Source organism: Bufo bufo, chromosome 3 (assembly GCF_905171765.1).
Source record: "Bufo bufo chromosome 3, aBufBuf1.1, whole genome shotgun sequence".
NCBI lineage: Eukaryota > Metazoa > Chordata > Amphibia > Anura > Bufonidae > Bufo > Bufo bufo.
This window is the reverse complement of record NC_053391.1, coordinates 645,761,307-645,773,976: the sequence shown is the minus strand read 5'-3', so window position 1 is coordinate 645,773,976 and position 12,670 is coordinate 645,761,307. Positions and strand designations below refer to the sequence as shown.

Genomic DNA, 12,670 nt, shown 5'->3' with positions numbered 1-12,670 from the left:
AACTATGGTACAAAAATGTGAATTTCCGCTTTTTGAAGCAGCTCTGACTTTCTGAGCACCTGTCATGTTTCCTGAGGTTCTACAATGCCCAGACAGTACAAACACCCCACAAATGACCCCATTTCGGAAAGTACACACCCTAAGGTATTCGCTGATGGGCATAGTGAGTTCATAGAACTTTTTATTTTTTGTCACAAGTTAGCGGAAAATGATGATTTTTTTTTTTTTTTTTTTTTTTCCTACAAAGTCTCATATTCCACTAACTTGTGACAAAAAATAAAAACTTCTATGAACTCACTATGCCCATCACGAAATACCTTGGGGTCTCTTCTTTCCAAAATGGGGTCACTTGTGGGGTAGTTATACTGCCCTGGCATTCTAGGGGCCCAAATGTGTGGTAAGGAGTTTGAAATCAAATTCTGTAAAAAAATGACCAGTGAAATCCGAAAGGTGCTCTTTGGAATGTGGGCCCCTTTGCCCACCTAGGCTGCAAAAAAGTGTCACACATCTGGTATCTACGTACTCAGGAGAAGTTGAGGAATGTGTTTTGGGGTGTCATTTTACATATACCCATGCTGGGTGAGATAAATATCTTGGTCAAATGCCAACTTTGTATAAAAAAAATGGGAAAAGTTGTCTTTTGCCAAGATATTTCTCTCACCCAGCATGGGTATATGTAAAATGACACCCCAAAACACATTCCCCACCTTCTCCTGAGTACGGCAATACCAGATGTGTGACACTTTTTTGCAGCCTAGGTGGGCAAAGGGGCCCATATTCCAAAGAGCACCTTTCGGATTTCACAGGTCATTTTTTACAGAATTTGATTTCAAACTCCTTACCACACATTCGGGCCCCTAGAATGCCAGGGCAGTATAACTACCCCACAAGTGACCCCATTTTGGAAAGAAGACACCCCAAGGTATTCCGTGAGGGGCATGGCAAGTTCCTAGAATTTTTTATTTTTTGTCACAAGTTAGTGGAAAATGATGATTTTTTTTTTTTTTTTTTTTTTTCATACAAAGTCTCATATTCCACTAACTTGTGACAAAAAATAAAAACTTCCATGAACTCACTATGCCCATCAGCGAATACCTTGGGGTCTCTTCTTTCCAAAATGGGGTCACTTGTGGGGTAGTTATACTGCCCTGGCATTCTAGGGGCCCGAATGTGTGGTAAGGAGTTTGAAATCAAATTCTGTAAAAAATGACCTGTGAAATCCGAAAGGTGCTCTTTGGAATATGGGCCCCTTTGCCCACCTAGGCTGCAAAAAAGTGTCACACATCTGGTATCTCTGTATTCAGGAGAAGTTGAGGAATGTGTTTTGGGGTGTCTTTTTACATATACCCATGCTGGGTGAGATAAATATCTTGGTCAAATGCCAACTTTGTATAAAAAAATGGGAAAAGTTGTCTTTTGCCAAGATATTTCTCTCACCCAGCAGGGGTATATGTAAAATGACACCCCAAAACACATTCCCCACCTTCTCCTGAGTACGTAGATACCAGATGTGTGACACTTTTTTGCAGCCTAGGTGGGCAAAGGGGCCCACATTCCAAAGAGCACCTTTCGGATTTCACAGGTCATTTTTTACAGAATTTGATTTCAAACTCCTTACCACACATTTGGGCCCCTAGAATGCCAGGGCAGTATAACTACCCCACAAGTGACCCCATTTTGGAAAGAAGAGACCCCAAGGTATTCGCTGATGGGCATAGTGAGTTCATGGAAGTTTTTATTTTTTGTCACAAGTTAGTGGAATATGAGACTTTGTATGAAAAAAAAAAAAAAAATCTGCATTTTCCACTAACTTGTGACAAAAAATAAAAAATTCTAGGAACTTGCCATGCCCCTCACGGAATACCTTGGGGTGTCTTCTTTCCAAAATGGGGTCACTTGTGGGGTAGTTATACTGCCCTGGCATTTTCCAGGGGCCCTAATGTGTGGTAAGTAGGTAAATGACCTGTGAAATCCTAAAGGTGCTCTTTGGAATATGGGCCCCTTTGCCCACCTAGGCTGCAAAAAAGTGTCACACATGTGGTATCGCCGTATTCAGGAGAAGTTGGGGAATGTGTTTTGGGGTGTCATTTTACATATACCCTTGCTGGGTGAGAGAAATATCTTGGCAAAAGACAACTTTTCCCATTTTTTTATACAAAGTTGGCATTTGACCAAGATATTTCTCTCACCCAGCATGGGTATATGTAAAATGACACCCCAAAACACATTCCCCAACTTCTCCTGAGTACGGCGATACCAGATGTGTGACACTTTATTGCAGCCTAGATGCGCAAAGGTGCCCAAATTCCTTTTAGGAGGGCATTTTTAGACATTTGGATACCAGACTTCTTCTCACGCTTTGGGGCCCCTAGAATGCCAGGGCAGTATAAATACCCCACATGTGACCCCATTTTGGAAAGAAGACACCCCAAGGTATTCAATGAGGGGCATGGCGAGTTCATAGAATTTTTTTTTTTTTGGCACAAGTTAGCGGAAATTGATATTTTTAATTTTTTTCTCACAAAGTCTCCCGTTCCGCTAACTTGGGACAAAAATTTCAATCTTTCATGGACTCAATATGCCCCTCACGGAATACCTGGGGGTGTCTTCTTTCCGAAATGGGGTCACATGTGGGGTATTTATACTGCCCTGGCATTCTAGGGGCCCTAAAGCGTGAGAAGAAGTCTGGAATATAAATGTCTAAAAATTTTTACGCATTTGGTTTCCGTGAGGGGTATGGTGAGTTCATGTGAGATTTTATTTTTTGACACAAGTTAGTGGAATATGAGACTTTGTAAGAAAAAAAAAATAATAATTCCGCTAACTTGGGCCAAAAAAATGTCTGAATGGAGCCTTACAGAGGGGTGATCAATGACAGGGGGGGTGATCAATGACAGGGGGGTGATCAGGGAGTCTATATGGGGTGATAACCACAGTCATTGATCACGCCCGTGTAAGGCTTCATTCAGACGTCCGTATGCGTTTTTCGGATCCGATCCATCTATCAGTGGATCCGTAAAAATCATGCGGACGTCTGAATGGAGCTTTACAGGGGGGTAATCAATGACAGGGGGGTGATCAGGGAGTCTATATGGGGTGATCACCACAGTCATTGATCATGCCCCTGTAAGGCTTCATTCAGACGTCCGGATGCGTTTTGCGGATCCGATCCATCTATCAGTGGATCCGTAAAAATCATGCGGACGTCTGAATGGAGCTTTACAGGGGGGTAATCAATGACAGGGGGGTAATCAATGACAGGGGGGTGATCAGGGAGTCTATTTGGGGTGATCACCAAAGTCATTGATCACGCCCCTGTAAGGCTTCATTCAGACGTCCGGATGCGTTTTGCGGATCCGATCCATCTATCTGTGCATCCGTAAAAATCATGCGGACATCTGAATGGAGCTTTACAGGGGGGTAATCAATGACAGGGGGGTGATCACCACAGTCATTGATCATGCCCCTGTAAGGCTTCATTCAGACGTCCGGATGCGTTTTGCGGATCCGATCCATCTATCAGTGCATCCGTAAAAATCATGCGGACATCTGAATGGAGCTTTACAGGGGGGTAATCACCACAGTCATTGATCATGCCCCTGTAAGGCTTCATTCAGACGTCCGTATGCGTTTTGCGGATCCGATCCATCTATCAGTGCATCCGTAAAAATCATGCGGACATCTGAATGGAGCTTTACAGGGGGGTGATCAATGACAGGGGTGTAATCAATGACAGGGGGGTGATCAGGGAGTCTATATGGGGTGATCACCACAATCATTGATCATGCCCCTGTAAGGCTTCATTCAGACGTCCGGATGCGTTTTGCGGATCCGATCCATCTATCAGTGCATCCGTAAAAATCATGCGGACATCTGAATGGAGCTTTACAGGGGGGTAATCAATGACAGGGGGGTGATCACCACAGTCATTGATCATGCCCCTGTAAGGCTTCATCAGACGTCCGTATGCGTTTTGCGGATCCGATCCATCTATCAGTGCATCCGTAAAAATCATGCGGACATCTGAATGGAGCTTTACAGGGGGGTGATCAATGACAGGGGTGTAATCAATGACAGGGGGGTGATCAGGGAGTCTATATGGGGTGATCACCACAATCATTGATCATGCCCCTGTAAGGCTTCATTCAGACGTCCGGATGCGTTTTGCGGATCCGATCCATCTATCAGTGCATCCGTAAAAATCATGCGGACATCTGAATGGAGCTTTACAGGGGGGTGATCAGGGAGTCTATATGGGGTGATCACCACAGTCATTGATCATGCCCCTGTAAGGCTTCATTCAGACGTCCGGATGCGTTTTGCGGATCCGATCCATCTATCAGTGGATCCGTAAAAATCATGCGGACGTCTGAATGGAGCTTTACAGGGGGGTAATCAATGACAGGGGGGTAATCAATGACAGGGGGGTGATCAGGGAGTCTATATGGGGTGATCACCACAGTCATTGATCACGCCCCTGTAAGGCTTCATTCAGACGTCCAGATGCGTTTTGCGGATCCGATCCATCTATCAGTGGATCCGTAAAAATCATGCGGACGTCTGAATGGAGCTTTACAGGGGGGTGATCAATGACAGGGGGGTGATCAGGGAGTCTATATGGGGTGATCAGGGGCTAATAAGGGGTTAATAAGTGACGGGGGGGGGGTGTAGTGTAGTGTAGTGGTGCTTGGTGCTACTTTACTGAGCTACCTGTGTCCTCTGGTGGTCGATCCAAACAAAGGGGACCACCAGATGACCAGGTAGCAGGTATATTAGACGCTGTTATCAAAACAGCGTCTAATATACCTGTTAGGGGTTAAAAAAAACACATCTCCAGCCTGCCAGCGAACGATCGCCGCTGGCAGGCTGGAGATCAACTCTCTTACCTTCCGTTCCTGTGAGCGCGCGAGCCTGTGTGCGCGCGTTCACAGGAAATCTCGGCTCACGCGAGATGACGCCTATTGGCGTTAGCGTAGCCTGGGGGAGCCGCCGCAATGACGCCTTTCGGCGTTACAGTTGCGGGAAGTGGTTAAAACTACTTTCACACTTGCGTTCGGAGCGGATCCGTCTGGTGTCTGCACAGACTGATCCGCTCCTATAATGCAAACGCTTGCATCCGTTCCGAACGGATCCGTCTGCATAACAGTTTTTTTCAGATCTGATTTTTCACTTTGTGAAAACTCAGATCCGACAGTATATTCTAACACAGATGCGTTCCCATGTTGATGGGGACGCTTCAAGTTAGAATATACTAAAAGAACTGTGTACATGACTGCCCCCTGCTGCCTGGCAGCACCCGATCTCTTACAGGGGGCTGTAACCTGCACAATTAACCCCTCAGGTGCCGCACTAGGGCCCCAGTTGTGCCCCCATCTTTATATTATGGCCCCAGTTGTGCCCTCATACATATACTATGACCCCAGATGTGTCCCTACACATATATTATGGCCCCAGTTGTGCCCCCGTACATATATTACGGTCCCAGTTGTGCCCCCATACATATACGATGGCCCCAGTTGTGCCCCCATAGATATATTATGGCCCCAGTTGGTGGCAGCGGAGAGTTCCGATCGGAGTCCCAGTTTATTCGCTGGGGCTCCGATCGGTAACCATGGCAACCAGGACGCTACTGCAGTCCTGGCTGCCATGGTTACTTAGCAATTTTAGAAGCATTACCTGCGATGTCTGTGACCGGCCGGGCGCTCCTCCTACTGATAAGTGAAAGGTCTGTGCTATAAGCAATGCGCCGCACAGACCTTTCACTTACCAGTAGGAGGAGCGCCCGGCTGGTCACAGACATCGCAGGTAAGTATAATGCTTCTAAAATTGCTAAGTAACCATGGCAACCAGGACTGCAGTAGCGTCTTGGCTGCCATGGTAACCGATCGGAGCCCCGGCGATTAAACTGGGACTCCAGTGCAGCACCTGAGGGGTTAATTGTGCGGATTATAGCCCCCTGTAAGAGATCAGGTGCTGCCAGGCAGCAGGGGGCAGTTATTACACAGTTCTCAGTATATTCTAACTTGAAGCGTCCCCATCACTATGGGAACGCCTCTGTGTTAGAATATACTGTCGGATCTGAGTTTTTCATGATCTAACTCCAATCCGATGGTATATTCTAACATAGAGGCGTTCCCATGGTGATGGGGACGCTTCAAGTTAAAATATACCATCGGATTGGAGAAAACTCTGATCCGATGGTATATTAACCCCTTAAGGACCGGGCTCATTTTCACCTTAAGGACCAGGCCGTTTTTTGCAAATCTGACCAGTGTCACTTTAAGTGCTCATAACTTTAAAACGCTTTGACTTATCCAGGCCATTCTGAGATTGTTTTTTCGTCACATATTGTACTTCATGACACTGGTAAAATGAAGTCAAAAAAATTATTTTTTTTGCACAAAAAAATACCTAATTTACCAAAAATTTGGAAAAATTAGCAAATTTCAAAGTTTCAGTTTCTCTACTTCTGTAATACATAGTAATACCCCAAAAAATTGTGATGACTTTACATTCCCCATATGTCTACTTCATGTTTGAATTGTTTTGGGAATGATATTTTATTTTTTGGGGATGTTATAAGGCTTAGAAGTTTAGAAGCAAATCTTGACATTTTTCAGAAATTTACAAAAACTCAATTTTTAGGGACCAGTTCAGGTCTGAAGTCACTTTGCGAGGCTTACATAATAGAAACCACCCAAAAATGACCCCATCTAAGAAACTACACCCCTCAAGGTATTCAAAACTGATTTTGCATACATTGTTAACCCTTTAGGTGTTGCACAAGAGTTATTGGCAAATAGGGAGGAAATTTGAGAATTTCATTTTTTTGTCTAATTTTTCATTTTAACCCATTTTTTCCACTACCAAAGCAAGGGTTAACAGCCAAACAAGACCGTATCTTTATTGCCCTGACTCTGCCGTTTACAGAAACACCCAATATGTGGCCGTAAACTACTGTACGGCCACACAGCGGGGCGTAGAGTGAAAGGTGCGCCGTATGGTTTTTGGAAGGCTGATTTTTATGGACTGGTTTTTTGACATCATGTCCCATTTGAAGCCCCCTGATGCACCCCTAGAGGAGAAACTCCCTAAAAGTGACCCCATCTAAGAAAGTACACCCCTCAAGGTATTCAAAACTGATTTTACATATGTCGTTAACCCTTTAGGTGTTGCACAAGAGTTATTGGCAAATGGGGATGAAATTTGAGAATTTCATTTTTTTGCCTAATTTTCAATTTTAACCCATTTTTTCCATTAACAAAGCAAGGGTTAACAGCCAAACAAGACTGTATCTTTATTGCCCTGACTCTGCCGTTTACAGAAACACCCAATATGTGGCCGTAAACTACTGTACGGGCACATGGCAGGGCGTAGTGTGAAAGGTGCGCGGTTTGGTTTTTGAAAGACAGATTTTGCTGGACTGTTTTTTTTGACACCATGTCCCATTTGAAGCCCCCCTGATGCACCCCTAGATTAGAAATTCCATAAAAGTGACCCCATCTAAGAAACTACACCCCTCAAGCTATTCAAAACTGATTTTACAAACTTTGTTAACCCTTTAGGTGTTGCACAAGATTTAATGGAAAATAGAGACAAAATTTCACATTTTTGGCAGATTTTCCATTTTAATATTTTTTTTCCAGTTACAAAGCAAGGGTTAACAGCCAAACAAAACTCATTATTTATGGCCCTTATTCTGTAGTTTACAGAAACACCCCATATGTGGCCGTAAACCGCTGTACGGGCACACGGCAGGACGCAGAAGGAAAGGAATGCCATACGGTTTTTGGAAGGCAGATTTTGCTGGACTGGTTTTTTGACACCATGTCCCATTTGAAGCCCCCCTGATGCACCCCTAGAGTAGAAACTCCAAAAAAGTGACTCTATTTTAGAAACTACGGGATAGGGTGGCAGTTTTGTTGGTACTAGTTTAGGGTACATATGATTTTTGGTTGCTCTATATTACACTTTTTGTGCAGCAAGGTAACAAGAAATAGCTTTTTTGGCACGTTTTTTTTTTTTTGTTATTTACAAAATTCCTCTGACAGGTTTTATCATGTGGTAATTTTATAGAGCAGGTTGTCACGGACGCGGCGATACCTAATATGTATACAATTTTTTTTATTTATGTAAGTTTTATACAATAACTTCATTTTTAAAACCAAAAAAATGTTTTTGTGTCTCCATAGTCTAAGAGCCATAGTTTTTTCAGTTTTTGGGCGATTATCTTGAGTAGGGTTTCATTTTTTGCGGGATGAGATGACGGTTTGATTGGCACTATTTTGGGGTGCATATGACTTTTTGATCGCTCGCTGTTACACTTTTTGTGACGTAAGATGGCAAAAAATGGCTTTTTTTACACCGTTTTAGTTTTTATTTTTTTACGGTGGTCACCTGAGGGGTTAGGTCATGTGATATTTTTATAGAGCCGGTCGATACGGACGCGGCGATACCTAATATGTATACTTTTTCTTTATTTATGTAAGTTTTACACAATGATTTCATTTTTGAAACAAAAAAAATCATGTTTTAGTGTTTCCATAGTCTAAGAGCCATAGTTTTTCCAGTTTTTGGGCGATTATCTTGAGTAGGGTCTCATTTTTTGCGGGATGAGATGACGGTTTGATTGGTACTATTTTGGCGTACATTCAACTTTTTTGATCACTTTTATTACCTTTTTTGGGAAGTAAGGTGGGCAAAATTTCAATTTTCTCATAGTTTTTATTTTTTTATTTTTATGGCGTTCACCGTGCGGGGAAAGTAACATGACCGTTTTATAGATCAGGTCGTTACGGACGCGGCGATACCTAATATGTGTAGTGTATTTTTTATTTTTTTAATTTTTATTCAGTGATAAATGTTTTTTTTTTTTTATCTTAACTTTTTTCACTTTTTTTTACATTTTTGTGACCCAGACCCACTTGGTTCTTGAAGATCCAGTGGGTCTGATGTCTGTATAATACAGTACAGTACAATATATATTGTTCTGTACTGTATTTCACTTACACTGAACAGATCTATGCTTTTAGCACAGATCTGTTTAGCACCATGGACAGCAGGACGCCTGAGCAGGCGTCCTGTTGCCATGGGAACCCTCTCCGTCTGCTCAGAACTTCGCAGACGGGGAAGGGTAAGCACGGGGCTGAGGGGGGCTCTCTCCCTCTCCATCGGGGGGCTGCAAAGGCACAGCAGCCCCCCGATGGAGAGGGAGGGAGCTCCCTGACCGATGACGGTTAACTTTTTCCATACAGCGGTCCGTACGGACCGCGGTATGGAAAGGGTTAAACGGCTGACATCTACACAGATGTCAGCCATTTATACCAGGGTGCCAGCAATGTGCTGGCACCCTGGTATAACCACTAGAAGCCAACGATCGTTCATGGGGAGGCGGGCGGGGGATCGCGATCCCGCCTGCCGCACCTCCCGCAACGCCCCCACCGCCTGCGACACCCCCCCCCCCCCCCCCCGCACCACCCGCCGGCATAAAATCATGCAGGGGTGCAGGGGGGGGTGAAAAATAATGATTTTAGCCACTCTAAAGCTTCTGATCCCCGCGGTCAGGGTCCGCGGGGATCAGAAACTGCAAAAAGCGCAGCAAACCGCAGGTCTGAATTGACCTGCGGTTTGCTGCGATCGCCGATACGGGGGGGTCAAATGACCCCCCCCCTGCATTGTTACGGGATGCCGGCTGAATGATTTCAGCCGAAATCCCGTTCCAATTAACCCCTGGGGCGCCGGAATACAGATTTCAAGTCAGGACATACCGGTACGTCCTGGGTCCTTAAGGACTCGGGAAATAGGGCGTACCGGTACGTCCTAGGTCCTTAAGGGGTTAATAGGGACTCCTGACTTTACATTGAAAGTCAATGGGGGACGGAACCGTTTGCAATTGCACCATATTGTGTCTACGTCATACGGATCCGTCCCCATTGACTTGCATTGTAAGTCTGGATGGATCCGTTTGGCTCCGCACGGCCAGGCGGACACGAAAACGCTGCAAGCTGCGTTCGGGTGTCTGCCTGCTGAGCGGAACGGAGGCCAAACGGTGCCAAACTGATGCATTCTGAGCGGATCCGCATCCACTCAGAATGCATTGGGGCTGTACGGATCCGTTCGGGGCCGCTTGTGAGAGCCTTCAAACGGAACTCACAAGCGGAACCCCGAACGCTAGTGTGAAAGTAGCCTAAGGCGTTTCAAGCAAAATAACCGAGTAGATTTCTAGAAAGGGCCATAGTCTGTCAAATCCAGGTATGCAATGACTGGTTGGAACAATTTTCAAAAAGTTAATAGTTTGCATCTTTTTTTCTAGGAATTGCTTCAGAATGGTTTGGAAACACCTTTATTGCCTAAATATTCTTCAGAATCTTTGCCTCGCACAGGAGAACTTTTTAAAGTGGTAGTCACTCACTTACAAACACCTAATCTTGTAAGTACTATATATAAAATATATATAATTATATATGCCCATTAATGAAGTGGGCGGGGCCAGAGCATGACTGAGTGAGTGACGTGCGCTGCCGGTCTGCACGCTCTGTGCATGGCGAGTACTGCTTACAGATAAGTGATTACTGCTAGGGGCTGCTGCATACACTTTATATGTGATGGCTGCTATAACTGGGGCCCAATGTTATGGGGTCAGATCCCCCCATAACACTGTCCTCCACAGGTCCCCCTAACACTGTCCTCCACAGGTCCCCATAACACTGTCCTCCACAGGTCCCCATAACAGTGCGCCATCCACAGACCGCTCCCCTCCCCCCCCCATTAGTTCAAAATGGACAGACTAAGAACAGAAAGAAAATAAAAAAAACAGGATCCTGTGCATCAGTTGTACAATCTTTTTTTCTGTCTCAAATAACTGATCTCAGACTGAAATGGCTTAAACGGATGCAAGTGTTCATAACTGATGCACAGGATACGTGTGTTTTTTCTTGTTCTAATCACTGAACAGTGTAAAAATTACGGTGATGTGAACCCTCCCTAAGGAATTTAACGGTGTGTCCTCTTTTACTGCATTTAAAATAGTACATAGTTGTACTATAGCATTGCACAATTATAATAATTTTTACTTTTTAAGATACAGCGCTAGTTAGATTGAATGTTTTAATTTATTTTATTTTTTTGCAGGGCTTCATTTGTATTAAGAATGAAAGTGGAAAATCCCAGATCAGTGGCTGTGGTGATGGAGTCTCGGAATCTCTTCAATCCATCCTTGAGAAAATCAACTCTGAAAGGACTGAATTGTCACACTTGACGGATTTTAGAACAGGTTCTGAGTGAACGTAATAGTTCCTGTCCGCCGCAGATGCTTACTTGTTAGAGAAATGCTGATTTTTCTCCTTTTCTTTACAGATATGCCATGCCTTGCTGCCTACTCAGACAGTTTGTTGCATAGAGGGAAATTACAGTCCATTAAATCTTACGACCCTGTCGCCTGTGTAGTGGAATTTGTTGATTATGGAGCTACAATGGTGGTGGATACCAGCAGGTAATAAAATAAGAATCCATTTTTAAATTCTATAAGATTATTTTAGATATTAAAGGCCCAATAGACAGTATTATCAGCCGGGCCGACAATGTGCTATTACCAGTATAATACATCCTCTTAAGGAGGACTTGTCACCACGAAATACAATGCAATCTATAACAGCATGTTATAGAACAGAAGATAAATATATAGTTTTGTGGGGAGGGAGGGGGAGGGCTATGTAAAACTTGTCATTTATAAATTTAAAATGGTAAGAGGGACAACCAATGGGAAATCAAAATAGTACACAGCCGCAGTATACATATCCTGTAGTGCATTCCCCTGACGAAGCACATTTGCGAAACGCGTTCGTTGAGTGAGGGACACTTGTGTGGATAGTTGTTCCTTTATCAAGCCACTTTTTGTCTCTTACTATTTTTCACCACTGTTATGTGGATTCCTGTTATGTATGACTTTTGAATATTATCAAATAAAGGATATTTTTAGTGATATTGGTCTAGTTTATGACTTGGTTTGAACCCATTTTTTATGGGATTTTTATGTATTCAAAGGGGTTAATACCCCCCAAAATGCTCTGGCCCCTCTCACACTTTATACTTACCTTGCTCCCTGGCACCCACGTCGCTCCTGATGCCCGCATGGCTGCCGCTGCATCTCCCCGTCGAGCGGATCGAAACGTCCGGAGCCTCCCATACAGCGGTGGCCGTGCGGGTATCAGGAGCGATGCAAGTGCTGGGGAGCAAGTATAATCTATATGAGAGGCCCGGGCATTTTGGTGGGAATTATATAGGGGTTGGATAACCCCTTTAATATTTAATGTGACCCATTTTTAGGTCTAGTTAGTTTGGGTTAATTAAAAATTTAGTATAGCCACTGAGCTTTTCAATAAAAATGTATCTGTATAGTGCCAGACAGGGAAAGGGCTACAGCAGAAAGGACAAACCCCTAAACATAATCTAGCACAGCAGTTGAAGCAATAAATGTGGAGATCTCTGGACCCATGTGAGGTACAGGGCTGGTTCTAGCTTTGTAGGAAAGACTGTCATGTACTATATGATGTTCATTTCTCGCTGCTATCATTGGAGGACACAGGACCGTAGGTATAGCTTGCTGCTGCCACTAGGAGGCGACACTAGGCTGAAAAAACACTTAGCTCCTCCCCTGCAGGCTATATCCCCT

The 12,670-nt window shown here is 44.1% G+C and overlaps 1 protein-coding gene across 1 annotated transcript in view; it reads left to right on the top strand.

Moving 5' to 3' along the window:
* The window catches only part of RNF17 (ring finger protein 17), a 261,161-nt gene that overhangs the window by 229,765 nt on the left and 18,726 nt on the right, over positions 1 to 12,670 (top strand). The window contains exons 29-31 of the mRNA XM_040426246.1: positions 10,313 to 10,429; positions 11,131 to 11,272; positions 11,356 to 11,491. Of these exons, the coding sequence (XP_040282180.1) occupies positions 10,313 to 10,429; positions 11,131 to 11,272; positions 11,356 to 11,491 (395 nt within the window). The remainder of the gene's footprint in view (positions 1 to 10,312; positions 10,430 to 11,130; positions 11,273 to 11,355; positions 11,492 to 12,670) is intronic.